Here is a 12,024-nt window from a genome sequence, read left to right as displayed (position 1 = left end):
TGCAGAATATCAGTCTGGCCCCTGATGTTTTTCCTGGAGTGAAGTGGCTTCTCTGCTGCTCTTCTTGACACCAGGCCATCCTCCAAAAGTCTTTGCCTCACTGTGCGTGCAGATGCACTCACACCTGCCTGCTGCCATTCCTGAGCAAGCTCTGTACTTGTGGTGCCCCGGTCCCACAGCTAAATCAACTTTAGGAGGCGGTCCTGGAACGTGCTGGGCATTCTTGGGCGCCCTAAAGCCTTCTTCACAACAATTGAACCAAGTTCTTGATCGTCCGATAAATGGTTAATTTAGGTGCAATATTACTGGCAGCAATATCCTTGCCTTTGAAGCACTTTTTGTGCAAAGCGATGATGATGGCACACGTTTCCTTGCAGGTAACCATGATTGACAGAGGAAGAACAATGATTCCAAGCACCACCTTCCTTTTTAAGCTTCCAATCTGTTATTCAAACTCAATCAGCATGACAGAGTGATCTCCAGCCTTGTCCTTGTCAATACTCACACCTGTGTTAACGAGAGAATCACTGACATGATGTCAGCTGATCCTTTTGTGGCAGGGCTGAAATGCAGTGGAAATGTTTTTGGGGGATTCAGTTCATTTGCATGGCATAGAGGGACTTTGCAATTAATTGCAAGTCATCTGATCACTCTTCATAACATTCTGGAGTATATGCAAATTTCCATCATACAAACTGAGGCAGCAGACTTTGTGAAAATTCATATTTGTGTCATTCTCAAAACTTTTGGCCACGACTATATATTATGCGTATGATATGGTTATATAATGCAATTTGAATTTATATATTTTAAATATCTGTTTGTTTTTGTGTAGATTTGTCAGTGTTCCAAGAGGATGAAGGTATAGAGATGGATTCAGTCAGCTGGACTTCCAACACCAAACTCCCCGGCACCCAATCAGAGACCCCCGTTTCCTCTGGACGCTTCTCCTCCTGGGTGACCTTCGACGATGACGAGGAGGACAAGCCCCACCACCTGGAGCAGCCATCCCACACACGATTGGATGATCTCAGCCACTTCCAGGATGCCAACAGTAACCTGATTGGTTCTCCTCCCAACGTTTGGAAGCAGAACGGGAACCAGCAGAACCAGAACCGCCACCTCCTAGACCTGACGCCAGACGGAAACCCTCCTAGATCCCTTCTGATTGAACCTAGAACCGCTCCCCTGCTCCCCGGTAGGACTAAACCTTACACCAAGAAGAACCCTTTCCTGTGTGAAGAGTTCAATGACATCCAGCCCTCTCCCATTAACCCCTTTAGTTCCTACTTTGACTGTAAACAGGAAGTGGCATCAGAGACGATCCAGAGTAATGGCTCCGCCCACCACCTGGAGAGCTCTCCCTGTGCCTTCTCCTTTAGCTCTCCTTTCTTCCAGTCTTTCAGCTCCCACAGCCAAGAGGCCAAACGAGAGTCCATTCTCGTCTTCTCCTCCGAGTTTGAGCCCACCAGAGGAGGAGGGGAAGAGACAGTCAGCCATGTCACTCCTCCCTTAGACAGACTAGACCTGGATCAGCTGAGAAACCTCCAGATCACAGACCCAGACGATCCAGGCAGCCCTACTTTGCCTGATGACTCAGTGGAGGATGCGGAGGAGGCAAAGGAAGATGGGTTGCAGGGAGAGGATGAGGGCACCCCCTACCTCCCAGATCACATGACCCCCCAAGATGGCTGGGCCATGCTGCTCCGTATACCAGAGAAGAAGAACATCATGTCGTCACGCCACTGGGGGCCTATCTATGTCCGTCTGTCTGACGACGGCGTGCTCCAGATGTTCTACGAGAGAGGTCTGGAAAAACCCTTCAGGACCCTGAAACTGGACCCTCGCTACGAGGCGGCTGAGCACCGCCTGCAGAATTACGAAGAAGCCGGCCGCGTCCACACGCTCAGTGTGGACCTTGTCCAATACCGCGAGAGGAGGCGAATCCAGCCGAAGTCACCCGTCACCCACCAGCCAATCCGTGAGCAGCTGGTGAAGCTGGGCACCACCTGTTACCAAGACTTCCTGAGTTTTCGTCATGCGCTGGTGGAGGTGCTGAGGCGGTTGCCGGCAGTGACGGGTGGGGCGTTGACGGGGTCGCCCATAGGGGCGGGGCTGACAGAGGAGGAGGTTCAGGTGGAGGTGAGGGACGAGTTCTACGGGACGGTTGCTGCGGGAGATGGCAGGATTCTGAAGCAGCTTGTGATGACTCGTGTGCACGTGCTGGCCTTCCTCTCTGGGTCGGCAGGCTGCCGCCTCGGACTCAATGATGTGCAGGTAAAAGAGAAGGAGAGCGTGTTAAAACAGACGTCCAGTTACGAGTGAAAGGGGAGGGTGGTTCATGTTGGGTAGCTTATAGGTGTGTGAAAGAGAGATTTTTGTAGGGATCACATTGGAACCATTGGAGGCTGCTGAGGGGGAGACGGCTCATAATATTGTCTGGAATGGAGTCAATAGAATGGTATGAAATGCATCAAAAACGTGGTTTCCATGCATTTGATGCTATTCCATTGACTCCATTCCAGACATTATTATGAGCCGTCCTCCCCTCAGCGGCTTCCACTGAATCATTCGTATGAGAGGAGGATTTGGATGGTGAGATGTGTACACATCAGAATATTGGCCCTGGAGTTCTGCAGACACTTATTCAGACAAAGGTACAAACATTAAAATGCATGTACAGTTTAAGTCGGAAGTTTACATACACTTTATCCAAATACATTTAAACTCAGTTTTTCACAATTCCTGACATTTAATCCTAGTAAAAATTCCCTGTGTTAGGTCAGTTAGGATCACCACTTTATTTTAAGAATGTGAAATGTCAGAATAATAGTAGAGAGAATGATTTATTTCAGCTTTTATTTCTTTCATCACATTCCCAGTGGGTCAGACGTTTACATACACTCAATTAGTATTTGGTAGCATTGCCTTTAAATTGTTTAACTTGGGTCAAATGTTTCGGGTAGCCTTCCACAAGCTTCCCACAATAAGTTGGGTGAATTTTGGCCCATTCCTTCTGACAGAGCTGGTGCAACTGAGTCAGGTTTGTAGGCCACCTTGCTCGCACACGCTTTTTCTGCCCTCAGGGATTTTGTGATGGCCACTCCAATACCGACTTTGTTGTCCTTAAGCCATTTTGCCACAACTTTGGAAGTATGCTTGGTGTCATTGTCCATTTGGAAGACCCATTTGTGACCAAGCTTTAACTTCCTGACTGATGTCTTGAGATGCTGCTTCAATATATCCACCTAATTTTCCTATCTCATGATGCCATCTATTTTGTGAAGTGCACCAGTCCCTCCTGCTGCTAAACACCCCCACAAAATGATGCTGCCACCCCCGTGGTTCACGGTTGGAATGGTGTTCTTCAGCTTGCAAGCCTCCCCCTTTTTCCTCCAAACATAACAATGGTCATTATGGCCAAACAGTTCTATTTTTGTTTCATCAGACCAGAGGACATTTCTCCAAAAAGTACAATCTTTGTCCCCATGTTCAGTTGCAAACCGTAGTCTGGCTTTTTTATGGCGGTTTTGGAGCTGTGGCTTCTTCCTTGCTGAGCGGCCTTTCAGGTTATGTCGATTAAGGACTAGTTTTACTGTGGATATAGATACCTTTGTACATGTTTCCTCTAGCATCTTCACAAGGTCCTTTGCTGTTGTTCTGGGATTGATTTGCACTTTTCGCTCCAAAGTACATTCATCTCAAGGAGACAGAACGCGTCTCCTTCCTGAGCAGTACGACGGCTGCGTGATCCCTTTATACTTGCATGCAATTGTTTGTACAGGTGAAGGTGGTATCTTCAGGCGTTTTGGAAATTGCTCCCAAGGATGAACCAGACTTGTGGAGGTCTCCAATTTTTGAGGTCTTGGCTGATTTCTTTTGATTTCCCATGATGTCAAGCAAAGAGGCACTGAGTTTGAAGGTAGGCCTTGAAATACACCCACAGGTTCACCTCCAATTTGACTCAAATGATGTCAATTAGCCTATCAGAATCTTCCAAAGCCATGACATCATTTTCAGGAATTTTCCAAGCTGTTTAAAGGCGCAGTCAACTAAGTGTAAGTACAATTCTGACCCACTGGAATTGTGATACAGTGAATTATAAGTTAAATAATCTGTCTGTAAACAATTGTTGCAAAAATTACTTGTGTCACGGACAAAGTAGATGTCCTAACCGACTTGCCAAAACTATAGTTTGTTAACAAGAAATTTGTGGAGTGGTTGAAAAACGAGTTTTAATGACTCCATCCGAAGTGTATGTTAACTTCTGACTTCAACTGTATACATGAAAGTATTAAACCCCCCTCTCGATGTTGTTCGTCTAGGTCAAAGGTAAGGAGGTGGTCTCCAGACACGACATCATCCCCAACACCACCACCCGCTGGATCCGCTTACGTGACTGCGAGCTTCATGACGAACACGCAGACGAACTAGAGTTCCTGTCGTCACGCCAAGTTGTCTTCACACCGCCACCCTGCCGCCGCTTCCAGCTGCTCGCCTTCCGCACGGCCTTCGCTGAGAAAACCCTCCCCTTCACGCTGCGCACTGTTGCCTCCGTCCGAGGCGCCGAGGTCACCCTGCAGTCCTGGCTGCTGATGTCACAGGGGTTCTCGTCCAATCGGGACACGTTGAACCTCATCCCCTGCGAGAATGTGGCGGTAAAATAATAATAGAGTATTGTGCCTCTTGCAGTTTTGTTATTGAACTTCACTTCCCTCAGTCATTTGATAACATTGATTATCATGCTTACCCCTAGATCCGCTACCCCATCCCTGAGATTTGGGCCAAGAACTTCCGTCGGGACGGGGTGATGGGGGAGAGGTCACTGAAGGCGAGGTTCAACAAGGGTGCCAGCTTCGGCACGGCGAGTACTTCCGGGTCAGAGCCAGTGATGAGGGTGACCCTTGGCACGGCCAAGTATGAGCAGGCTTTTAAAGCTGTGGTGTGGAGGCTCAGCCGCCTGCCTGACAAAAACTCTGGTAAGAAGTTGTTGGGGTCAAACTCCGTAAGAGAACTATTCCTATTCTCACTGTAGAAATGCAAAAATGCACAGCTATTTCACTAGTCGTGCACACGCCTTTGGTAAGGAGGGAAGGAGTTTGAGGTGATACCCTGCTATTGTCACTGTGAAAAGGGCTAGATCTATATTTGCTTTACCAGTCACACCTGACAGCGGAGCGATGGCTCATTTCAGACACTACGGGTAGGTTTCCCGGACACAGATTAAGCCTGGTCTAAAAACACATCTTCAATGGAGAATCTCTGTTGAAATAGCTCTTTATCTATTTCACTAGGCGTAATCTGTGTCTTCATGTGTGGAGGATCAGGTCCATTCCCTTGTATTCTCATTCCTCCGACGATCCATTTGAGGTTTCATCACAGTGCCAGTCAGTATTAGTGGAGCTGGTTTGTATTTCACCCAGCTCAGAGGGACAGGACATGGGGGATGTCTCTATTTCACCCAGCAGTGAGAGATTATGAACATTGATCTGTTTCTGCTGTCATTACACTGTGCAGACTGTCAATAGTCCTTACCCCAGGCACTGTCAATATCCTAGTGTGCGTATGTGTTATAATGTTGTTTGTGTGTGTACATGCAGGCATGTATCCGTGAATGATTGCGTGCGTCTGTGCCCGTGTGTGTGTGCGTCCATGCACGTGTCTGTGCGTGTGCATGAGTTCGCCCTTGTGTGTGTTCTCCCTGGTCCCGGTCCAGTGTTGGTATGTCTCTGTCAGAATGCGGCCCCCTTCAGGCCTTTCAATAGGCTGTCAGCATGGCTGCCTGTCCTGAGTACTGATTGGCCAGTCAAAGCCCTGGCTGTCACCATGCATTACCTCACAAACCCACAGGCCACAGGCTTCTATTGTAAATACATGCTCTGCCACGGGCTGCTCCCCCCCCCCCCCTCCCTTCTATTGTGGGCCCTCTTTTTTTTCTCTCCCCCTTTTTCTTCTTTCTCTCTTTACCCTCTGCCTCTTGTCCCCCTCTCTCACTTTTCGTCCCTTTCTCACTTTTCTTCCCCTTTCCCCTCTCTTTAGCCCTTGCTTCAGCTCCTCTCCCCCCTCCTCATCTCCCCCTCTCTACTTAACTGGGCCAAGCCTGCCCTCCATTTTCTCTCTCTTTCTTTTGTTTGCACCGTCTTTTGTCTTTCTGTCTGCCTTGCTTTTTCTTTCTCTCTCCTCCTTTGTGTTCCTTCTTCTTTCTTCATGCTCATTCGTCCCTTCGTTATATGTGTGCTACAGTCCACACGGTGATGCCAACTTTGGGGCTGTAATTCCCTGCGCCACAAATGAGAGAAGCATGGTGGTATGCTGGTTAACATTTCACTGCTACAGTCCTCTACTCCAACTGTATAACAGAGGATATTCTTTCTGACCTCTGACCTCACGGCACTTCCTGTTTTGACCCCTCTTGGTGGCCCGTCCCGTCCGTGCTCAGTGTCATGATGTTCTTGGCACAACTCTCACCCTCTCTGTGGCCCTGTCCAGAGACAACTGCTAGCCCCTTCCCCTAGGCACTTCATGAAGACCGGAACGAATTGGATAGGCAGCGCAATAGTTGTGTTGTCGCCTGATAAGTTTGATGTAGATTTCAATGTTGCTTACAATTATCCAATCTACACGTGTTTAGGGGAAAGGATTTGCTCTCCCTTTATGTGCTGTGTGTGTGTGTGTGTGTGTGTGTGTGTGTGAGCGGACCCACCGGGAGGACAATCCTACTCCACCCAGAGTGATCGCTGATGATGAACGTGTGTGTTTGCGTTACGTGGTGTGTGTGTGTTGATGTGTTCGTCTGCATGTGTGTTTAATGTACGTTTGTGTCTGCCCCTGGCAGCGTTGGGTCACCCCCACACCTTCTTCTGTCGTCTGGAGCTGGGTTCGGACCGGGAGGTGCCAGCTTCGCTGCAGAGCCACCTGGAGGTCGAGTTTGACATGCCCGCCGCCTCTGCCTCCAAAGCCACCGTCCGCTCCCTCTCTGTAGAGGACAGGGCAGACGCCAAGAAGTGGATCAACTACAAATCACACTACTCCTACCAGGTAATAGACCAGGGTGTTTGTGCGTGGAGCTGTAGCCTTCTGTGAATGGGCTGACATGGTAAAATTACATACACATACGTTGGGTGTTTTCCATAACCTTCTGGCTCAGCTGCGGGAGCTGTTTTCTGTTGTGTGTTTGCCCGTCCAAACATGTAATTAGGCACGATGAGCAACCCCCTCTGGCTCCCACTAACAGTAGCTAACACGGTAGTCGGCACAGTTGCTGCAGATCAACACAAACAACAATTTAACGCAGGGCCTGTATTCACAAAGCATTGAGGAGAGTAGGAGTGCTGATCTAGGATCTGTCCTTATAGTCTTATTCATAATGATCTATAAGGCTAAACTGATTATAGGTTAGCGCTCGTACTCAGAGACGCACAGCACAATACAGCACAATAGCAGGATAGCCATGTTATTATACAGTGAGCTACACTATAGTAGTAATAATAGCAGTGGTTCGGTTCTCCTAGAAGTATTTTAGATCACAAGGACCATTTCAAATGAAAGATTTTTAAGGTCAATATCCTTCACATTGGTTAATATAAAGTACATTGTAGAGACTGTGTGTAACAGGTTAATTCCCACGTGTACGCTTAGTAGAATGCTTCAAGAGCACAGTTGAGCGTTAGACAGATGACAGCTGGCAAGGATCAGCTACTAGTGGTCCTATAACTAGCGTGGCTAGCCAGAGCCGAGTCCAACCCGGGGATCTATATCTACATCCAGGTCAAGCCAAGGCATCAGCCAGGGTCGACACCTCACCAGATCAACCTGATTTACGTGGTAGGCAGCGCTACGCCACTAACCTCTGCTCAGACCTTCCGCAACCTCCGACTTCTCTCTTCTCTAAACGGAGACATAGATGGATTGCCTTGATTGTGTGTGGGAATGTAGCATACTATTTATCTGTCTCATCACTGATCTCACTGTACGGGCTATGATCGCCACCTTGTGGCCAAAGACAATTGCACCTTCATTTAAGTAGACCGTATTGCTCACTGATCTCTCACTGTTCTAATACAATACAACACAACTCTATGTCCATTTAGTTACAGCAAACAATGGAAATGTGTCTTCTGTTCCGTTCTCAACCCCCCCCCCCCCCCCCCCCCAGACAGCACACATCCCACATACAGCTGAGACGAGCACAGGGACAAGCTGCATTGCAGTTCTTGTTTTGAGACTCCACAACAGATCTATGGAGATTTTTAGTGCTTATAAGCAGTAGGCCTCCATAGGTGTCCTTGTGTTTTTTGCCTTTCTGATCATGTCGCCCCTCCTGTCCCCCAGGTGCCTATAGAACAGAAGACAGGCGGCCTCTCAGAGAGCAGCAGCCCTACACTGGACCAGGACCAGCCTGGAGAATGTGCACAGCAGTGAACACACACACAGACAGACGGATGTAGGGAGGGCGGGAGGATTTGATGACTGCTTTTTTCACAGGAGAAGGGAGAAAAGTCACTTTTTGCACTTTGAAGAACTGTACCGGAGGACTAGTTGGCTGATGTTTGTGCATAGATTGGATGTAGACTGAATGTACACTGGACATAACTGATTCTCGATAGGACATCAACTTGACATAGAATGGGTCTAGTGGTCGTAGACTGGACATAGACTAGATCTACACTAGACCAACTGGTTATAGACGGGTCGTGGACTGGTATGACTAGATGTACTGCCACCGGACAATTTATTAGGTACACCATCCCATTCACAAACATGGATCGCTCCTACAGACAGTGAGTCACGTGGCCATGGCTTGCTATATAAAGCAGGCATTCAGTTACTGTTCAGTTGATTGTTAGAATGGGCGAAACAAGTGACCTAAGCAACTTTGAGTGTATTATGATCGACGGTGCCAGGCGCGCCGGTTCCAGTTTCTCAGAAACGTCCAGCCTCCTGGGCTTTTCACGCACAACAGTATCTAGGGTTTACAGAGAATGGGGCGACAAACAAAAAACATCCAGTCAGCAGCAGTCCTGTGGACAAAAACAGCTTGTTGATCAAAGAGTTTGAAGGAATCAGCAAGAATTGTGCAAGTTAACAGGCGGGCCACAATGAGGCAAATAACGGCGCAGTACAACAGCGGTGAGCAGAACGGCATCTCGGAACGCACAACTCGTCAGTCCTTGTCATGGATGGGCTATTGCAGCAGACGACCACGCCGGGTTCCACTCCTATCAGCTAAAAACAAGAGGAATCCGCTCCAGTGGGCACGCAATCACCAACACTGGACAATTGAGGAGTGGAAAATCATTTCCTGGAACATGATAGTGAGTTCAGTTTACTTGAGTGGGCCTAGAGTCAGTCCCCAGACCTCAACCCAATAGAGCATCTTTGGGATGAGATGGAACGGACTGTTCACAGCATGAATATACCGCCATCCAATCTGCAGCAACTGCGTGATGCCATCGCGTCCACATGGACCAACATCCCTGTGGAATGTTTCCGAGACCTTGTAGAATTCCCCAAATAATTCAGGCTGTTCTGGAGGCAAAGGGGGGTCCGACCCGGTACTATATGGGTGTACCTAATAAACTGGTCGGTGAGTGTAGATTCTGCTTTGTTGTAGACTAGATATAAACTGGACTAAACTGGTTGTAGAATGGATATGACTAGATGTAAACTGGATATACTCTACTTAAACTAGTCGTAGACTGGATATGACTAGATGTAAACTGGATATAGACTGGACTTAGACTAGTTGTAGACTAGGGAAACTAATTAGACTGGAGGCTAGTTAAGAATCTTGCTTTGTTCATTTGTTTATTTTCTTAAAAATGCTGATTTGGGAAGACTAGTCTTACTGAGGTATTAGTTTTATATGATGATTCATTTATTGTGAGTGGATCGGCTTGGCCTTGTGGTCTTACCCCGTTGGGGTACAGCAAGGGCAACGTTACAGATCGTTCAGATAGAAATGCATTGCGCAGAACAGATGATTGTCTGTGAGAGTCAAATATTGCGGTATGATGGGGATTAGTCTGACATTGTAAAGCCTGGCATTTCACTAAACCAGGACATTGAGATAAGTGAAATAAGTGCCAGGAGTACAGTCATTACAGTCTTAGTGGATTTCATGCACTCTTGAGGCTAATCGAAGCACTAGCTAATGTGCTTCTACAGTACGTGTTTGCTTCAGTGTTCATTGACCTTCCACACAATTCTCAATCAATAGATTTAAGAGGCTTACATTAGTTTACATAGTAGAGACAAAATGGCTCTTCAATATGCCCCCCCCCCCCCCCCCCGTGTCAGTGTTGGTTCAGTATTCGACTGAATGCTCTTGTGTTCAGTCAGGTGTTAGGTAAGCATAAATGCTTTCTGCTTTTTCTCTCTCGCAAAGTTGAAGGTTCTTCCAAAAGGTCTTACAGGTACTTCGGTCCTGTCATTTCACATAGTCGTCTTAACCAATCTTTCCGTGAGTTAACAACAGTCAATACTGCAATTGGTGATGATGATGATGCAGAGTTCTAATACGCTAATGACAACATACTGTAGTTTGGCTATTTTGGCTGTACTTGGAAACTGCAGCATTTTTATTTTTTTGAAATACATTTGTTGTTTTTATAAATGTGCTTTACATGTACAATGTGCATCCATCCGTATTACTAACATTGACTCAATGTGAACAAGATACTGTATGTACAAAACACAACTATTCTGCAATGGACATCATCTGCAGGTCTAAACACTGATGTCCATTTTTTTCTAGCTGCTCCGTTGTGTAGTTGGTCACAATTGTAGGTCACTGTTGTCGTTCAGTTGGTACATTTTGTGCAAAAAAATGCTTCTTTCTGAAAATGGCCCTTACTTGAAGCATCTCAAAACGTCCCTTAGAGGGAATTTTGTTCTCGAACAGCACAATAAATCAAACTCAACAAATGTACTGATAAGGGGGGGGGGGGGGTGGTTGTTGTTGTTTAGGACAATGCACAATGTGTTCTTGTAGCGAGGAAACATGAAATAATTCATTGTAATTATATAGAGAGTGAATAGTTTATATATTTTTTCTTCTAGATGATTAACAAGTTTTTCATGTAAAATTTTGTCAAGTGAGTGGAATGTTAGAAAATAGGTCTTAACGGGATCTGGGTTACCTAGTTTACCATCTCTGAGAAAAAAAGAAAAAAAAAACATGGAAATGGGTAAATCCAGATCTGGATGGGAAACTAGTCCAGAAAATCATATACAATAGAACATTTGAAAATATGTTTTCAAGCTCAAGATATCTAGACCTCTTTTGAGACCTCATTTGATTTTCGAAGAAAAGCCTGTTGTATAAGCCCAGTACATTTCAATGGTTTTCCAAGAAAACTTGAACTCCTTAGAAAAATAACAACAACAACATTGTTATTTTTATTCTTTATGACAAAATATGACTGTGCTCTGCTTCTGTGTATCTAAAAAGATGCATTGTGGGTCATGGGATTAGTCTATTTTGGTAACATGGTTTTGTGTTCCGTACATGGCAACTGTTTATATCATTAGCTGCAACCTGTAAATAATCCATTCTGCAACACTAGATGGATAAGATCTGTACCTTTGACAGATCCAATTGGAGTACTCAAGAATGCTAGAGGTATATTTGCTGAAAATGATACTTTAACTGGAAAAAGGAATTAAATATATTTTTCTCTTTTGAGTATTGCTTTTTTTTTTTTTACTAACTCCAGGAGGCCCTGCAAAACAAAATATCACTAACACACAACAGACAGTTTCGACAATCCTAGAATACACACTAGCAATTCTTGCGAATTCCTTTCTCTGCTGTTGCTTTGTTCTCTGTTGCATTGTTCCTCACACAATCTGTGAGTAGCGACATTTTCTTCTTATTTACAATGACGGCCTACCGGGGAACAGTGGGTTAACTGCCTTGTTCAGAGACAGATTTTTACCTTGTCAGCTCGGGGGATTTGATCAAGCAGCGTTTCGGTTACTGGCCCACCGCTCTAACCACTAGGCCACCTGTCGCTCAACTAG

At 46.2% G+C, this 12,024-nt stretch overlaps 1 protein-coding gene across 3 annotated transcripts in view; it reads left to right on the top strand.

Moving 5' to 3' along the window:
- The window catches only part of ston2 (stonin 2), a 46,925-nt gene extending 35,239 nt beyond the window's left edge, over nt 1–11,686 (top strand). For all 3 annotated transcript variants that reach the window (XM_021573703.3, XM_090210815.1, XM_021573706.3), the window contains 5 exons: nt 836–2,277; nt 4,326–4,658; nt 4,757–4,979; nt 6,836–7,038; nt 8,332–11,686. In XM_021573703.3, the coding sequence (XP_021429378.3) occupies nt 836–2,277; nt 4,326–4,658; nt 4,757–4,979; nt 6,836–7,038; nt 8,332–8,421 (2,291 nt within the window). In that variant the 3' untranslated portion in view covers nt 8,422–11,686. The remainder of the gene's footprint in view (nt 1–835; nt 2,278–4,325; nt 4,659–4,756; nt 4,980–6,835; nt 7,039–8,331) is intronic.
- Nucleotides 11,687–12,024: the final 338 nt, after the last annotated feature.

This window comes from Oncorhynchus mykiss, chromosome 19 (assembly GCF_057628025.1).
Source record: "Oncorhynchus mykiss isolate SJ-2025 chromosome 19, ASM5762802v1, whole genome shotgun sequence".
NCBI lineage: Eukaryota > Metazoa > Chordata > Actinopteri > Salmoniformes > Salmonidae > Oncorhynchus > Oncorhynchus mykiss.
Note: the sequence above shows the minus strand (reverse complement) of the source record. Positions and strands in the feature narration are given on the sequence as shown.